Below are 17,165 nucleotides of genomic sequence, written 5' to 3' on the forward strand. Positions count from 1 at the left end.
CTACATCTTATGGGACCATTCACCAGGGCCTACATCTTATGGAATCATTCACTAGGGCCTACATCTGATGGGACCATTCACCAGGGTCTACATCTTATGGAATCATTCACCAGGGTCTACATCTTATGGGACCATTCACCAGGGCCTACATCTTATGGGACCATTCACCAGGGCCTACATCTTATGGAATCATTCACCAGGGTCTACATCTTATGGGACCATTCACCAGGGCCTACATCTTATGGGACCATTCACCAGGGCCTACATCTTATGGAATCATTCACCAGGGTCTACATCTTATGGGACCATTCACCAGGGCCTACATCTGATGGGACCATTCACCAGGGCCTACATCTTATGGGACCATTCACCAGGGCCTACATCTTATGGAATCATTCACCAGGGCCTACATCTGATGGGACCATTCACCAGGGCCTACATCTTATGGGACCATTCACCAGGGTCTACATCTTATGGGATCATTCACCAGGGTCTACATCTGATGGGACCATTCACCAGGGTCTACATCTTATGGAATCATTCACTAGGGCCTACATCTGATGGGACCATTCACCAGGGCCTACATCTTATGGAATCATTCACCAGGGCCTACATCTTATGGGACCATTCACCAGGGTCTAAATCTTATGGAATCATTCACCAGGGTCTACATCTTATGGGACCACTCACCAGGGCCTACATCTTATGGGATCATTCACCAGGGTCTACATCTTATGGAATCATTCACCAGGGCCTACATCTTATGGGACCATTCACCAGGGCCTACATCTTATGGGACCATTCACCAGGGTCTACATCTTATGGGATCATTCACCAGGGCCTACATCTTATGGGACCATTCACCAGGGTCTACATCTTATGGGATCATTCACCAGGGTCTACATCTTATGGGACCATTCACCAGGGCCTACATCTTATGGGATCATTCACCAGGGCCTACATCTTATGGGACCATTCACCAGGGTCTACATCTTATGGGACCACTCACCAGGGTCTACATCTTATGGGACCATTCACCAGGGTCTACATCTTATGGGACCATTCACCAGGGCCTACATCTTATGGAATCATTCACCAGGGCCTACATCTTATGGGACCATTCACCAGGGCCTACATCTTATGGGACCATTCACCAGGGCCTACATCTTATGGGATCATTCACCAGGGTCTACATCTTATGGGACCATTCACCAGGGCCTACATCTTATGGAATCATTCACCAGGGCCTACATCTTATGGGACCATTCACCAGGGCCTACATCTTATGGGACCATTCACCAGGGTCTACATCTTATGGGATCATTCACCAGGGCCTACATCTTATGGGACCATTCACCAGGGTCTACATCTTATGGGATCATTCACCAGGGTCTACATCTTATGGGACCATTCACCAGGGCCTACATCTTATGGGATCATTCACCAGGGCCTACATCTGATGGGATTATTCACCAGGGTCTACATCTTATGGGATCATTCACCAGGGCCTACATCTTATGGGATCATTCACCAGGGCCTACATCTTATGGGATCATTCACCAGGGCCTACATCTGATGGGATCATTCACCAGGGCCTACATCTTATGGGATCATTCACCAGGGCCTACATCTTATGGGATCATTCACCAGGGCCTACATCTTATGGGATCATTCACCAGGGCCTACATCTTATGGGACATTCACCAGGGTCTACATCTTATGGGATCATTCACCAGGGCCTACATCTTATGGGATCATTCACCAGGGCCTACATCTTATGGGACATTCACCAGGGTCTACATCTTATGGGATCATTCACCAGGGCCTACATCTTATGGGACCATTCACCAGGGTCTACATCTGATGGGATCATTCACCAGGGCCTACATCTTATGGGACCATTCACCAGGGCCTACATCTTATGGGATCATTCACCAGGGCCTACATCCTATGGGACCATTCACCAGGGTCTACATCTTATGGGATCATTCACCAGGGCCTACATCTTATGGGACCATTCACCAGGGTCTACATCTTATGGGACCATTCACCAGGGCCTACATCTTATGGGACCATTCACCAGGGTCTACATTTCACAGGATCATTCACCAGGGCCTACATCTGATGGGATCATTCACCAGGGTCTACATCTGATGGGATCATTCACCAGGGTCTACATCTTATGGGACCATTCACCAGGGTCTACATTTCACAGGATCATTCACCAGGGCCTACATCTTATGGGACCATTCACCAGGGTCTACATCTGATGGGACCATTCACCAGGGCCTACATCTTATGGGATCATTCACCAGGGCCTACATCTCATGGGACCATTCACCAGGGTCTACATCTGATGGGATCATTCACCAGGGTCTACATCTTATGGGATCATTCACCAGGGTCTACATCTTATGGGACCATTCACCAGGGCCTACATCTTATGGGACCATTCACCAGGGCCTACATCTTATGGGATCATTCACCAGGGCCTACATCTTATGGGACCATTCACCAGGGCCTACATCTTATGGGACCATTCACCAGGGCCTACATCTTATGGGACCATTCACCAGGGTCTACATTTCACAGGATCATTCACCAGGGCCTACATCTGATGGGATCATTCACCAGGGTCTACATCTGATGGGATCATTCACCAGGGTCTACATCTTATGGGACCATTCACCAGGGCCTACATCTTATGGGACCATTCACCAGGGTCTACATTTCACAGGATCATTCACCAGGGCCTACATCTGATGGGATCATTCACCAGGGTCTACATCTGATGGGATCATTCACCAGGGCCTACATCTTATGGGATCATTCACCAGGGTCTACATCTTATGGGATCATTCACCAGCGTCGACATCTTATGGGATCATTCACCAGGGTCTACATCTTATGGGACCATTCACCAGGGCCTACATCTGATGGGATCATTCACCAGGGTCTACATCTGATGGGATCATTCACCAGGGTCTACATCTTATGGGACCATTCACCAGGGTCTACATCTTATGGGACCATTCACCAGGGTCTACATCTTATGGGATCATTCACCAGGGTCTACATCTGATGGGATCATTCACCAGGGTCTACATCTTATGGGATCATTCACCAGGGTCTACATCTTATGGGATCATTCACCAGGGTCTACATCTGATGGGATCATTCACCAGGGTCTACATCTTATGGGACCATTCACCAGGGTCTACATCTTATGGGATCATTCACCAGGGTCTACATCTGATGGGATCATTCACCAGGGTCTACATCTGATGGGATCATTCACCAGGGTCTACATCTTATGGGACCATTCACCAGGGTCTACATTTCACAGGATCATTCACCAGGGCCTACATCTTATGGGACCATTCACCAGGGCCTACATCTTATGGGACCATTCACCAGGGTCTACATCTTATGGGACCATTCACCAGGGTCTACATCTTATGGGACCATTCACCAGGGTCTACATTTCACAGGATCATTCACCAGGGCCTACATCTGATGGGATCATTCACCAGGGTCTACATCTGATGGGACCATTCACCAGGGCCTACATCTTATGGGACATTCACCAGGGCCTACATCTTATGGGACCATTCACCAGGGCCTACATCTTATGGGATCATTCACCAGGGTCTACATCTGATGGGACCATTCACCAGGGCCTACATCCTATGGGATCATTCACCACGGTCTGTGTTTTATGACACAGGATGGACATTGGAGTCATCTATTTCACTTTGTGCACAGCTCATACCTTGGCACTTTTATTTGTTCCTGATTGTCTTCTCACATGACACAGATTTCCGTTTCTCAGTTTTTGTTTGTGAAGTCTCTGATGTCATCGCTTTATCCCCCTCACTGCCAGGATGAAATCTTCCGTCTACCAAGTAACTTTCCGTCTCTTGGCATTGGACGTGGCGTGGGAGCACCTGCCTCTATTATACGGCTGTGCCGTGGGCCCCGTCTACTCTCCAGTCTCTCTTAATTACTATATTTGATGGAGACATGGATGAGCTATTGGCCCAGATGGTGGAGAAGGCTCCTAGCGATGGTGGCCATCTGCCAGGAAGCAATTAAGACAACAGTCTGAACGGGAAGAATCGGGGAAAGTATTTAAAAGCGTTGGTCGCAGATGATAACAGACGACCCCTTGCAGGTTCAAGAAAACGTCTTCAACTTGAGAAAAGTTTGTGTTTCCGGCTTCAACTCCACATCAGGAGTCTACGATGATCTTCATCATTAAGGATCTTCAGGCGGGTCCTTCAGTCACGGCTCTCGTTCAGCTACGTACAAACCTTCTGCAAGTGGTAGAGGTCTGGAGGAGTCACCAGCTTGGACATCTGTTGTCCAGAGAGTATTCCTTGAGGAGTGTTGCCTTAGTCACTGACTTCCTATTGTCCCCAGGATCCGGAGGGGTTGTCATTAGATAAAGTGACTTCAGTGCATCGCTTCGGTCATGCGCCTGTAGGGCCCATCCACATTAGGGGACAGGTCATCTCCGTTCAGCCTCAGAGAGGGGATCTATAGGGTCTGTCTGGGCATGTGGACATCTTAGAGAGGTCTCTTCCTCCGGTAGACTCCTCCATGCGCTACATGTCAACCCTTCTCATTATACAGCGGATGTGTGACCCGCTACAACCCAAACACCCAACATCTCTGCAGAAACAATGGACCTTTTACTATAAATGGAAACAATAAAGTGATTAGACTATTAAGCCACTTCTCATTCTCGGTCGCAGCTTCGGCCTGTAGTTGCAATGTTCTCCAGCAGAGAGCGCCATTTCTCTATGCAGAGACCTCACATTGCAGCAGCTTGCACAATGGATGTCTCCTGCAGACCCATGACAGGGTGACGGACAAGCACCAGGCGACACACACGACTCATCACAACCACATCTGCAGCGGGTAATGCACCAAGCACTGACTAGGTGCATGTTGGAGTCATGGTGCATGATGGGATTGCAACAGCATGGCTGCTTCATGTATGCAGGTGGGGAATATGCAGCGGTACAGTGATGGGGGAGATGCCGGTGCACAGCGATGGGGGAGATGCCGGTGCACAGCGATGGGGGAGATGCCGGTGCACAGCGATGGGGGAGATGCCGGTGCACAGCGATGGGGGAGATGCCGGTGCACAGCGATGGAGGAGATGCCGGTGCACAGCGATGGAGGAGATGCCGGTGCACAGCGATGGGGGGAGATGCCGGTGCACAGCGATGGGGGGAGATGCCGGTGCACAGCGATGGGGGGAGATGCCGGTGCACAGTGATGGGGGGAGATGCCGGTGCACAGCGATGGGGGAGATGCCGGTGCACAGCGATGGGGGAGATGCCGGTGCACAGCGATGGGGGAGATGCCGGTGCACAGCGATGGGGGAGATGCCGGTGCACAGCGATGGGGGGAGATGCCGGTGCACAGCGATGGGGGGAGATGCCGGTGCACAGCGATGGGGGGAGATGCCGGTGCACAGCGATGGGGGGAGATGCCGGTGCACAGCGATGGGGGGAGATGCCAGTGCACAGCGATGGGGGAGATGCCGGTGCACAGCGATGGGGGAGATGCCGGTGCACAGCGATGGGGGAGATGCCGGTGCACAGTGGTGGGGGAGATGCTGGTGCACAGTGATGGGAGGAGATGCTGGGGTCTCCTGCACTCTGGTGGTCTCAGGACATCTTCCTGCCCCCCACCCTTTCAGCTGCTTTAGGGCAGAATCCTCCGTCCCCTCCCTGCGAGCGCAGCAGAGTTTCCTGAGGGTCGATACAAATTGTGACTTGATGAGACGGATGTACGTGACAATGAGGGGAGACGTCTGGCCGATAAATAAGATGGTGACCCCAGGAGTCGCCTGCACAGATGTGATCAGAGCCGACGCTTAACCCCCAGCATGCCGCACTGCAGCACATCCAGAGATATACATGTATATCTACACGGGGCCGCACGCGCGCTATCTACACGGGGCCGCACGCGCGCTATCTACACGGGGCCGCACGCGCGCTATCTACACGGGGCCGCACGCGCGCTATCTACACGGGGCCGCACGCGCGCTATCTACACGGGGCCGCACGCGCGCTATCTACACGGGGCCGCACGCGCGCTATCTACACCGGGCCGCACGCGCGCTATCTACACGGGGCCGCACGCGCGGTATCTACACGGGGCCGCACGCGCGGTATCTACACGGGGCCGCACGCGCGGTATCTACAGAGACTATGCACACAGTATATACAAGGGGGTAGCTGTGAATAAGGCCTCTACCTGTCAGGGCGCGTTCACACGTTGCGTTTTGGTCGCGTTTTCATTGCGTTTGAAACACATATACAACAGCTGATGAGAGGTGATTTGCCTAATTACATTACCGTTTACGTTTGTAAACGCAATGTTAACGCAGTGTGTTAACAAAACGCACATTTACATCATGTTAACATCGCGTTTACGATGCGTTTTGTAAACGGAAAGGTTAACAGTGAAGTAATTAGGCAAATCACCTCTCCTCAGCTGTTGTATATGCGCTTCAAACGCAATGAAAACGCAGGTCAAAACGCAACGTGTGAACGCGCCATCAGGCTCCATCTAAGGGATACTGCAGGGAGATCTCAGGTATCTGCCGCTGTAGCCTCTGCCTGGACAGGTAATAGTTAAATGGGTGAAAGTAATTATCCAATCATGAGCTACCACCTGACCAGGGGAAGTATAAAACCCCTGTGGGCGCACATGGTGCAGTCCTCATGCTCCTTCTCAGGAGTCTGCGCTCCACCTGCAGCACCAGCAGCTCTCTAGAAGAGCCCCGGGACTGAGTTCACCTCCAGTACAGGCACTTACCCTAAGCCCAGGAGTCAGGAGACCCAGAGCTGCAGCTTCCACAGCTTGGACACTGCTCCATCTCCATTACCCCAGCACCTACTACCAGGCGGCACCTCCCTTTCGGGCTTGTGCTTTATTCCTGAGGACCCTCTCCATGACCCCTCCAGTACCAGAATCAATAAAGAACCGTGAGTTGATTTGCACAATGTTGCCTCCACCTGATCCCTGGATACGGCTGTCACCACCACGGGCTCCCCATCCATCATCCAAGCACATATATTACAGACACTCAGGGGTTGCCCCAGGGAGAACCAGTACATCAGCCTCTCCCTCCATATTTCCTGCACACACCACCTGCTGGAGAGCTGCCAGGCTGTAGGACAGCCCTCCGGTCCCCATACCAAGCACCGTGACATCAGTACGCCCTAGGCCGCAACCGCCACTCCGGTATTCTGGGCCCCGGCTGCCTCCAGGCCCCAAGAAAAGGCCCCGGGGGGGGGGGGAGGGCGGTGTGATGTTGCATATACACTGGGCCGTACACACAGTATATACAGGACCATACACAGTATATACATAGATACAAATTGCCCCCTCCCCCCTTGCAGCCCATGTAGGGAGAGGGGGTGTGAGGTGAAGTTCATGTATCTCTATGGCTGGTATGGAGGATGGGAGTAGTGGTCCCGGTGGCCCGCTGCTTACATTGTAACCTTCCATACATAGGTGAGTGACAGTGAGATGGAGTAACCCTCGAAGTCTCCGCCCACATACAGTGCGATGTCTCAGACACTGCGGCTCCGTGCAGCACCCCATCCCCTCACCTAGGGGCATCCCGATGCCGTAGCCCTTGGTGTCCAGCAAGCCCCCGATCTGGGTGAGGTTGCAGTTGAGCCGGCGGTGGTACTCGTTCATGGTGGACTCCAGCAGGAAGGCGTAGCGGGAGTTCAGCACCCGGGCAATCCCTTCCTCCGTGCTCTTGACAAACACACTCGGCTGCTTGGAGTTCATGTAGTTCCACATCCGCTGGTAGGTCTGATAGCGGGAGTTCTGCAGGGGAAGACATATGGGGGGCATTAATGGGGGTCTCCTCCCCGGATGTGACGGGCTCTTAGGGTGCACCCACCTGGAAGAAGGTCATGGTGGAGCCGCCGTGGATGGTGCCGTACTCTATGTTGGTCTGGTCCGCCAGGTCGTCGGCCGACTCGATGGGCACCTCCATCCTCTGCACGGTCAGGAAGGCCGCCAGGTTGGCCGTGTAGGAAGAGATGATGATGAGGGTGAAGGCCCACCTGGAAGAGAGGCACGGGGTCACCCCCTGGGAGCTGGCACCGGGGGGCAGTACTCTGAGCAGAGGGCACTCACCAGACTCCACTGACACAGCGTGTGGACAGCGCCCGGGGCATGACCTCCGACCCCTGCTGCATGAACCCGCCAACAGGAAACCACAGGCTGTTCCCCAGGGTGTACTGGTTCTCCAGGATGTGGTGCCGCTCCCGGAGACAGGGGTGCGGGTTGTACCACTCGTAGGGGCTCAGTCTGGGAGAAGAAAGACACATAGGAGGAGGAGTCACCAATCACACCCAAGGAATCTACCACAGGGGTGGGGCACCCTATACCAGGGGGCGGAGACCCTATACAACAGGGGTGGGGCACCCTATACCAGGGGACAGAGACCCTATACAACAGGGGTGGGGCAGCATCTACCACAGGGGCGGGGCACCCTATACCAGGGGGCGGAGACCCTATACAACAGGGGTGGGGCAGCATCTACCACAGGGGCGGGGCACCCTATACCAGGGGACAGAGACCCTATACAACAGGGGCGGGGCAGCATCTACCACAGGGGCGGGGCACCCTATACCAGGGGGCGGAGACCCTATACAACAGGGGCAGGGCAGCATCTACCACAGGGGCGGGGCACCCTATACCATGAGGGCGGAGACCCTATACAACAGGGGCAGCGTAGCATCTACCACAGGGGCGGGGCACCCTATACCAGGGGACAGAGACCCTATACAACAGGGGTGGGGCAGCATCTACCACAGGGGCGGGGCACCCTATACCAGGGGACAGAGACCCTATACAACAGGGGCAGGGCAGCATCTACCACAGGGGCGGTGCACCCTATCCCTGGGGGCAGAGACCCTATACAACAGGGGCGGGGCACCATATACCAGGGGACAGAGACCCTATACAACAGGGGCGGGGCAGCATCTACCACAGGGGCGGGGCACCCTATACCATGAGGGCGGAGACCCTATACAACAGGGGCGGGGCAGCATCTACCACAGGGGCGGGGCACCCTATACCAGGGGGCGGAGACCCTATACAACAGGGGCGGGGCAGCATCTACCACAGGGGCGGGGCACCCTATACCATGAGGGCGGAGACCCTATACAACAGGGGCGGGGCAGCATCTACCACAGGGGCGGGGCACCCTATACGATGAGGGCGGAGACCCTATACAACAGGGGCAGGGCAGCATCTACCACAGGGGCGGGGCACCCTATCCCTGGGGGCAGAGACCCTATACAACAAAGGAAGGGCAGCATCTACCACAGGGGCGGGGCACCCTATACCATGAGGGCGGAGACCCTAGACAACAGGGGTGGGGCACCCTATACCAGGGGGCGGAGACCCTATACAACAGGGGTGGGGCAGCATCTACCACAGGGGCGGGGCACCCTATACCAGGGGGCGGAGACCCTATACAACAGGGGCAGGGCAGCATCTACCACAGGGCCAAGGCACCCTATACCAGGGGGCGGAGACCCTATACAACAGGGGCAGGGCGGCATCTACCACAGGGGCGGGGCACCCTATACCAGGGGACAGAGACCCTATACAACAGGGGCAGGGCAGCATCTACCACAGGGGCGGGGCACCCTATACCAGGGGGCAGAGACCCTATACAACAGGGGCGGGGCACCATATACCAGGGGACAGAGACCCTATACCAGGGGGCGGAGACCCTATACAACAGGGGCAGGGCAGCATCTACCACAGGGGCGGGGCACCCTATACCATGAGGACGGAGACCCTATACAACAGGGGCAGGGCAGCATCTACCACAGGGGGCGGGGCACAGGGCAGCATCTACCACAGGGGCGGGGCACCCTATCCCTGGGGGCAGAGACCCTATACAACAGGGGTGGGGCAGCATCTACCACAGGGGCGGGGCACCCTATCCCTGGGGGCAGAGACCCTATACAACAAAGGCAGGGCAGCATCTACCACAGGGGCGGGGCACCCTATACCATGAGGGCGGAGACCCTATACAACAGGGGCGGGGCAGCATCTACCACAGGGGCGGGGCACCCTATACCATGAGGGCGGAGACCCTATACAACAGGGGCAGGGCAGCATCTACCACAGGGGCGGGGCACCCTATACCATGAGGGCGGAGACCCTATACAACAGGGGCGGGGCACCATATACCACAGGGGCGGGGCACCCTATACCATGAGGGCGGGGACCCTATACAACAGGGGTGGGGCAGCATCTACCACAGGGGCGGTGCACCCTATACCATGAGGGCGGGGACCCTATACAACAGGGGTGGGGCAGCATCTACCACAGGGGCGGTGCACCCTATACCATGAGGGCGGAGACCCTATACAACAGGGGCGGGGCAGCATCTACCACAGGGGCGGGGCCGCAGACCCTATACAACAGGGGCAGGGCAGCATCTACCACAGGGGCGGGGCACCCTATACCATGAGGGCGGAGACCCTATACAACAGGGGCGGGGCACCCTATACCAGGGGGCGGAGACCCTATACAACAAGGGCGGGGCAGCATCTACCACAGGGGCGGGGCACCCTATACCAGGGGGCGGAGACCCTATACAACAGGGGCAGGGCAGCATCTGCCACAGGGGCGGGGCACCCTATACCAGGGGGCGGAGACCCTATACAACAGGGGCGGGGCAGCATCTACCACAGGGGGTGGGCACCCTATACCAGGGGGCGGAGACCCTATACAACAGGGGCGGGGCACCCTCTATCACGGGGCGGGGCCGCATCTACCGAGGGGGCGGTGCACCCTATACCATGAGGGCGGAGACCCTATACAACAGGGGCAGGGCAGCATCTACCACAGGGGCGGGGCACCCTATACAACAGGGGCGGAGACCCTATACAACAGGGGTGGGGCAGCATCTACCACAGGGGCGGGGCACCCTATACCATGAGGGCGGAGACCCTATACAACAGGGGCAGGGCAGCATCTACCACAGGGGCGGGGCACCCTATACCATGAGGGCGGAGACCCTATACAACAGGGGCGGGGCACCCTATACCAGGGGGCGGAGACCCTATACAACAGGGGTGGGGCACCATCTACCACAGGGGCGGGGCACCCTATACCAGGGGGCGGAGACCCTATACAACAGGGGTGGGGCAGCATCTACCACAGGGGCGGGGCACCCTATAGCAGGGGGCGGAGACCCTATACAACAAGGGCAGGGCAGCATCTACCACAGGGGCGGGGCACCCTATACCATGAGGGCGGAGACCCTATACAACAGGGGCAGGGCAGCATCTACCACAGGGGCGGGGCACCCTATACCATGAGGGCGGAGACCCTATACAACAGGGGCAGCGTAGCATCTACCACAGGGGCGGGGCACCCTATACCAGGGGACAGAGACCCTATACAACAGGGGTGGGGCAGCATCTACCACAGGGGCGGGGCACCCTATACCAGGGGACAGAGACCCTATACAACAGGGGCAGGGCAGCATCTACCACAGGGGCGGTGCACCCTATCCCTGGGGGCAGAGACCCTATACAACAGGGGCGGGGCACCATATACCAGGGGACAGAGACCCTATACAACAGGGGCGGGGCAGCATCTACCACAGGGGCGGGGCACCCTATACCATGAGGGCGGAGACCCTATACAACAGGGGCGGGGCACCATATACCACAGGGGCGGGGCACCCTATACCATGAGGGCGGGGACCCTATACAACAGGGGTGGGGCAGCATCTACCACAGGGGCGGTGCACCCTATACCATGAGGGCGGGGACCCTATACAACAGGGGTGGGGCAGCATCTACCACAGGGGCGGTGCACCCTATACCATGAGGGCGGAGACCCTATACAACAGGGGCGGGGCAGCATCTACCACAGGGGCGGGGCCGCAGACCCTATACAACAGGGGCAGGGCAGCATCTACCACAGGGGCGGGGCACCCTATACCATGAGGGCGGAGACCCTATACAACAGGGGCGGGGCACCCTATACCAGGGGGCGGAGACCCTATACAACAAGGGCGGGGCAGCATCTACCACAGGGGCGGGGCACCCTATACCAGGGGGCGGAGACCCTATACAACAGGGGCAGGGCAGCATCTGCCACAGGGGCGGGGCACCCTATACCAGGGGGCGGAGACCCTATACAACAGGGGCGGGGCAGCATCTACCACAGGGGCGGGGCACCCTATACCAGGGGGCGGAGACCCTATACAACAGGGGCGGGGCACCCTCTATCACGGGGCGGGGCCGCATCTACCGAGGGGGCGGTGCACCCTATACCATGAGGGCGGAGACCCTATACAACAGGGGCAGGGCAGCATCTACCACAGGGGCGGGGCACCCTATACAACAGGGGCGGAGACCCTATACAACAGGGGTGGGGCAGCATCTACCACAGGGGCGGGGCACCCTATACCATGAGGGCGGAGACCCTATACAACAGGGGCAGGGCAGCATCTACCACAGGGGCGGGGCACCCTATACCATGAGGGCGGAGACCCTATAAAACAGGGGCGGGGCACCCTATACCAGGGGGCGGAGACCCTATACAACAGGGGTGGGGCACCATCTACCACAGGGACGGGGCACCCTGTACCAGGGGGCGGAGACCCTATACAACAGGGGTGGGGCAGCATCTACCACAGGGGCGGGGCACCCTATAGCAGGGGGCGGAGACCCTATACAACAAGGGCAGGGCAGCATCTACCACAGGGGCGGGGCACCCTATACCATGAGGGCGGAGACCCTATACAACAGGGGCGGGGCACCCTATACCAGGGGGCGGAGACCCTATACAACAGGGGCGGGGCAGCATCTACCACAGGGGCGGGGCACCCTATACAACAGGGGCAGGGCAGCATCTACCACAGGGGCGGGGCAGCATCTAAAACAGGGGCGGAGACCCTATACAACAGGGGCGGGGCAGCATCTACCACAGGGGCGGGGCACCCTATACCAGGGGGCGGAGACCCTATACAACAGGGGCGGGGCACCCTCTATCACGGGTCGGGGCAGCATCTACCGAGGGGGCGGTGCACCCTATACCATGAGGGCGGAGACCCTATACAACAGGGGCAGGGCAGCATCTACCACAGGGGCGGGGCACCCTATACAACTGAGGCGGAGACCCTATACAACAGGGGTGGGGCAGCATCTACCACAGGGGCGGGAAACCCTATACCAGGGGGCGGAGACCCTATACAACAGGGGCGGGGCAGCATCTACCACAGGGGCGGGGCACCCTATACCATGAGGGCGGAGACCCTATACAACAGGGGCAGGGCTGCATCTACCACAGGGGCGGGGCACCCTATACCATGAGGGCGGAGACCCTATACAACAGGGGCAGGGCAGCATCTACCACAGGGGCGGGGCACCCTATACCATGAGGGCGGAGACCCTATACAACAGGGGCGGGGCACCCTATACCAGGGGGCGGAGACCCTATACAACAGGGGTGGGGCAGCATCTACCACAGGGGCGGGGCACCCTATACCAGGGGGCGGAGACCCTATACAACAGGGGTGGGGCAGCATCTACCACAGGGGCGGGGCACCCTATAGCAGGGGGCAGAGACCCTATACAACAGGGGCAGGGCAGCATCTACCACAGGGGCCGGGCACCCTATACCAGGGGGCGGAGACCCTATACAACAGGGGCAGGGCAGCATCTACCACAGGGGCGGGGCACCCTATACCATGAGGGCGGAGACCCTATACAACAGGGGCAGGGCAGCATCTACCACAGGGGCGGGGCACCCTATACCAGGGGGCGGAGACCCTATACAACAGGGGTGGGGCAGCATCTACCACAGGGGCGGGGCACCCTATACCAGGGGGCGGAGACCCTATACAACAGGGGCAGGGCAGCATCTACCACAGGGGCGGGGCACTCTATACCATGAGGGCGGAGACCCTATACAACAGGGGTGGGGCAGCATCTACCACAGGGACGGGGCACCCTATACCAGGGGGCGGGCACCCTATCTCCTATCTATCTATCTCCTATCTATCTATCTATCTATCTTTCTCCTATCTATCTATCTCCTATCTATCTATCTATCTCCTATCTATCTATCTCCTATCTATCTATCTCCTATCTATCTATCTCCTATCTATCTATCTATCTATCTATCTATCTCCTATCTATCTATCTCCTATCTATCTATCTATCTATCTATCTCCTATCTATCTATCTATCTATCTATCTATCTATCTCCTATCTATCTATCTATCTATCTATCTCCTATCTATTTATCTATCTCCTATCTATCTATCTCCTATCTATCTATCTCTCTATCTATCTCTCTATCTATCTTTCTATCTATCTCCTATCTATCTATCTTTCTCCTATCTATCTATCTTTCTCCTATCTATCTATCTATCTATCTATCTATCTTTCTCCTATCTATCTTTCTCCTATCTATCTTTCTCCTATCTATCTATCTATCTATCTCTCTCCTATCTATCTCCTATCTATCTATCTCCTATCTATCTATCTCCTATCTATCTATCTCCTATCTATCTATCTATCTATCTATCTATCTATCTCCTATCTATCTATCTCCTATCTATCTCCTATCTATCTCCTATCTATCTCCTATCTATCTATCTATCTCCTATCTATCTATCTCCTATCTATCTATCTCCTATCTATCTATCTCCTATCTATCTATCTATCTATCTATCTTCTATCTATCTCCTATCTATCTATCTATCTATCTATCTATCTATCTATCTCCTATCTATCTATCTATCTATCTATCTCCTATCTATCTCCTATCTATCTCCTATCTATCTCCTATCTATCTCCTATCTATCTATCTCCTATCTATCTATCTCCTATCTATCTCCTATCTATCTATCTCCTATCTATCTATCTATCTATCTATCTATCTATCTCCTATCTATCTCCTATCTATCTCCTATCTATCTCCTATCTATCTCCTATCTATCTATCTCCTATCTATCTATCTCCTATCTATCTATCTCCTATCTATCTATCTCCTATCTATCTCTCTCCTATCTATCTATCTATCTATCTTTCTCCTATCTATCTATCTATCTATCTATTTATCTATCTCCTATCTATCTATCTATCTCCTATCTATCTATCTATCTATCTATTTATCTATCTCCTATCTATCTATCTCCTATCTATCTATCTATCTATCTATCTATCTCCTATCTCTCTCCTATCTATCTATCTATCTATCTATCTATCTATCTCTCTCCTATCTATCTATCTATCTATCTCTCTCCTATCTATCTATCTATCTATCTCTCTCCTATCTATCTATCTATCTATCTCCTATCTATCTATCTATCTATCTATCTATCTATCTCCTATCTATCTCCTATCTATCTATCTATCTCCTATCTATCTTCTATCTATCTATCTTCTATCTATCTATCTATCTATCTATCTCCTATCTATCTATCTCCTATCTATCTATCTCCTATCTATCTATCTCCTATCTATCTATCTCCTATCTATCTATCTATCTATCTATCTATCTCCTATCTATCTCCTATCTCTCTCCTATCTATCTATCTATCTCCTATCTATCTCCTATCTATCTATCTCCTATCTATCTCCTATCTCTCTCCTATCTATCTATCTATCTCCTATCTATCTATCTATCTATATCCCAGGTGCACGGGGCCCCGTATATCCCAGGTGATGGGGCCCCGTATATCCCAGGTGATGGGGCCCCGTATATCCCAGGTGATGGGGCCCCGTATATCCCAGGTGATGGGGCCCCGTATATCCCAGGTGATGGGGCCCCGTATATCCCAGGTGATGGGGCCCCGTATATCCCAGGTGATGGGGCCCCGTATATCCCAGGTGATGGGGCCCCGTATATCCCAGGTGATGGGGCCCCGTATATCCCAGGTGATGGGGCCCCGTATATCCCAGGTGAGGGGTCCCCGTATATCCCAGGTGATGGGGCCCCGTATATCCCAGGTGATGGGGCCCCGTATATCCCAGGTGATGGGGCCCCGTATATCCCAGGTGATGGGGCCCCGTATATCCCAGGTGATGGGGCCCCGTATATCCCAGGTGATGGGGCCCCGTATATCCCAGGTGATGGGGCCCCGTATATCCCAGGTGATGGGGCCCCGTATATCCCAGGTGATGGGGCCCCGTATATCCCAGGTGATGGGGCCCCGTGCAGCGCAGGTGATGGGGCCCCGTGCAGCGCAGGTGATGGGGCCCCGTGCAGCGCAGGTGATGGGGCCCCGTGCAGCGCAGGTGATGGGGCCCCGTGCAGCGCAGGTGATGGGGCCCCGTGCAGCGCAGGTGATGGGGCCCCGTGCAGCGCAGGTGATGGGGCCCCGTGCAGCGCAGGTGATGGGGCCCCGTGCAGCGCAGGTGATGGGGCCCCGTGCAGCGCAGGTGATGGGGCCCCGTGCAGCGCAGGTGATGGGGCCCCGTGCAGCGCAGGTGATGGGGCCCCGGGCAGCGCAGGTGATGGGGCCCTGGGGAGACACACATGATGCCATACAGTGCACAGGGAAGGGGGACGGGGGTCATTACCTGGCCGCCAGGAACAGCACACAGCTGACCGCCAGATAAGCCAACAACATGAAGAGCCAGACAGCAGGAGAGAAAGGATCCAGGAAGGAGAAGTACCCCGGCTTCCGGCCCTGCGGGAGACATGGGAATATAGACAGGAGGGCACATAGTATACAGGAGGGGAGGTGCCAGGGCAAGGGGCACAGCACAGGGGGCACAGCACCAGCACAAAGCATCACCACCTCATCATACACACCTCAGCTGCTGCAGAACCTCATCACACACACCTCAGCTGCTGCAGAACCACATCACACACACCTCAGCTGCTGCAGAACATCACAATACACACCTCAGCTGCTGCAGAACCTCATCACACACACCTCAGCTGCTGCAGAACCTCATCACACACACCTCAGCTGCTGCAGAACCACATCACACACACCTCAGCTGCTGCAGAACCACATCACACACACCTCAGCTGCTGCAGAACATCACAATACACACCTCAGCTGCTGCAGAACCTCATCACACACACCTCAGCTGCTGCAGAACCTCATCATTTACACCTCA

At 55.4% G+C, this 17,165-nt stretch overlaps 1 protein-coding gene across 1 annotated transcript in view; it reads right to left on the reverse strand.

Annotated features, from left to right (window-relative positions):
- LOC140108729 (glutamate receptor ionotropic, kainate 5-like) overlaps positions 1 to 16,842 on the reverse strand; it is a 32,637-nt gene extending 15,795 nt beyond the window's left edge. The window contains exons 1-4 of the mRNA XM_072131920.1: positions 16,617 to 16,842; positions 8,179 to 8,352; positions 7,940 to 8,105; positions 7,638 to 7,863 (exon numbers count right to left, since the gene is read on the reverse strand). Of these exons, the coding sequence (XP_071988021.1) occupies positions 7,638 to 7,863; positions 7,940 to 8,105; positions 8,179 to 8,352; positions 16,617 to 16,831 (781 nt within the window). The 5' untranslated portion in view covers positions 16,832 to 16,842. The remainder of the gene's footprint in view (positions 1 to 7,637; positions 7,864 to 7,939; positions 8,106 to 8,178; positions 8,353 to 16,616) is intronic.
- Positions 16,843 to 17,165: the final 323 nt, after the last annotated feature.

This window comes from Engystomops pustulosus, unplaced genomic scaffold, assembly GCF_040894005.1.
Source record: "Engystomops pustulosus unplaced genomic scaffold, aEngPut4.maternal MAT_SCAFFOLD_175, whole genome shotgun sequence".
Taxonomy (NCBI): Eukaryota; Metazoa; Chordata; class Amphibia; order Anura; family Leptodactylidae; genus Engystomops; species Engystomops pustulosus.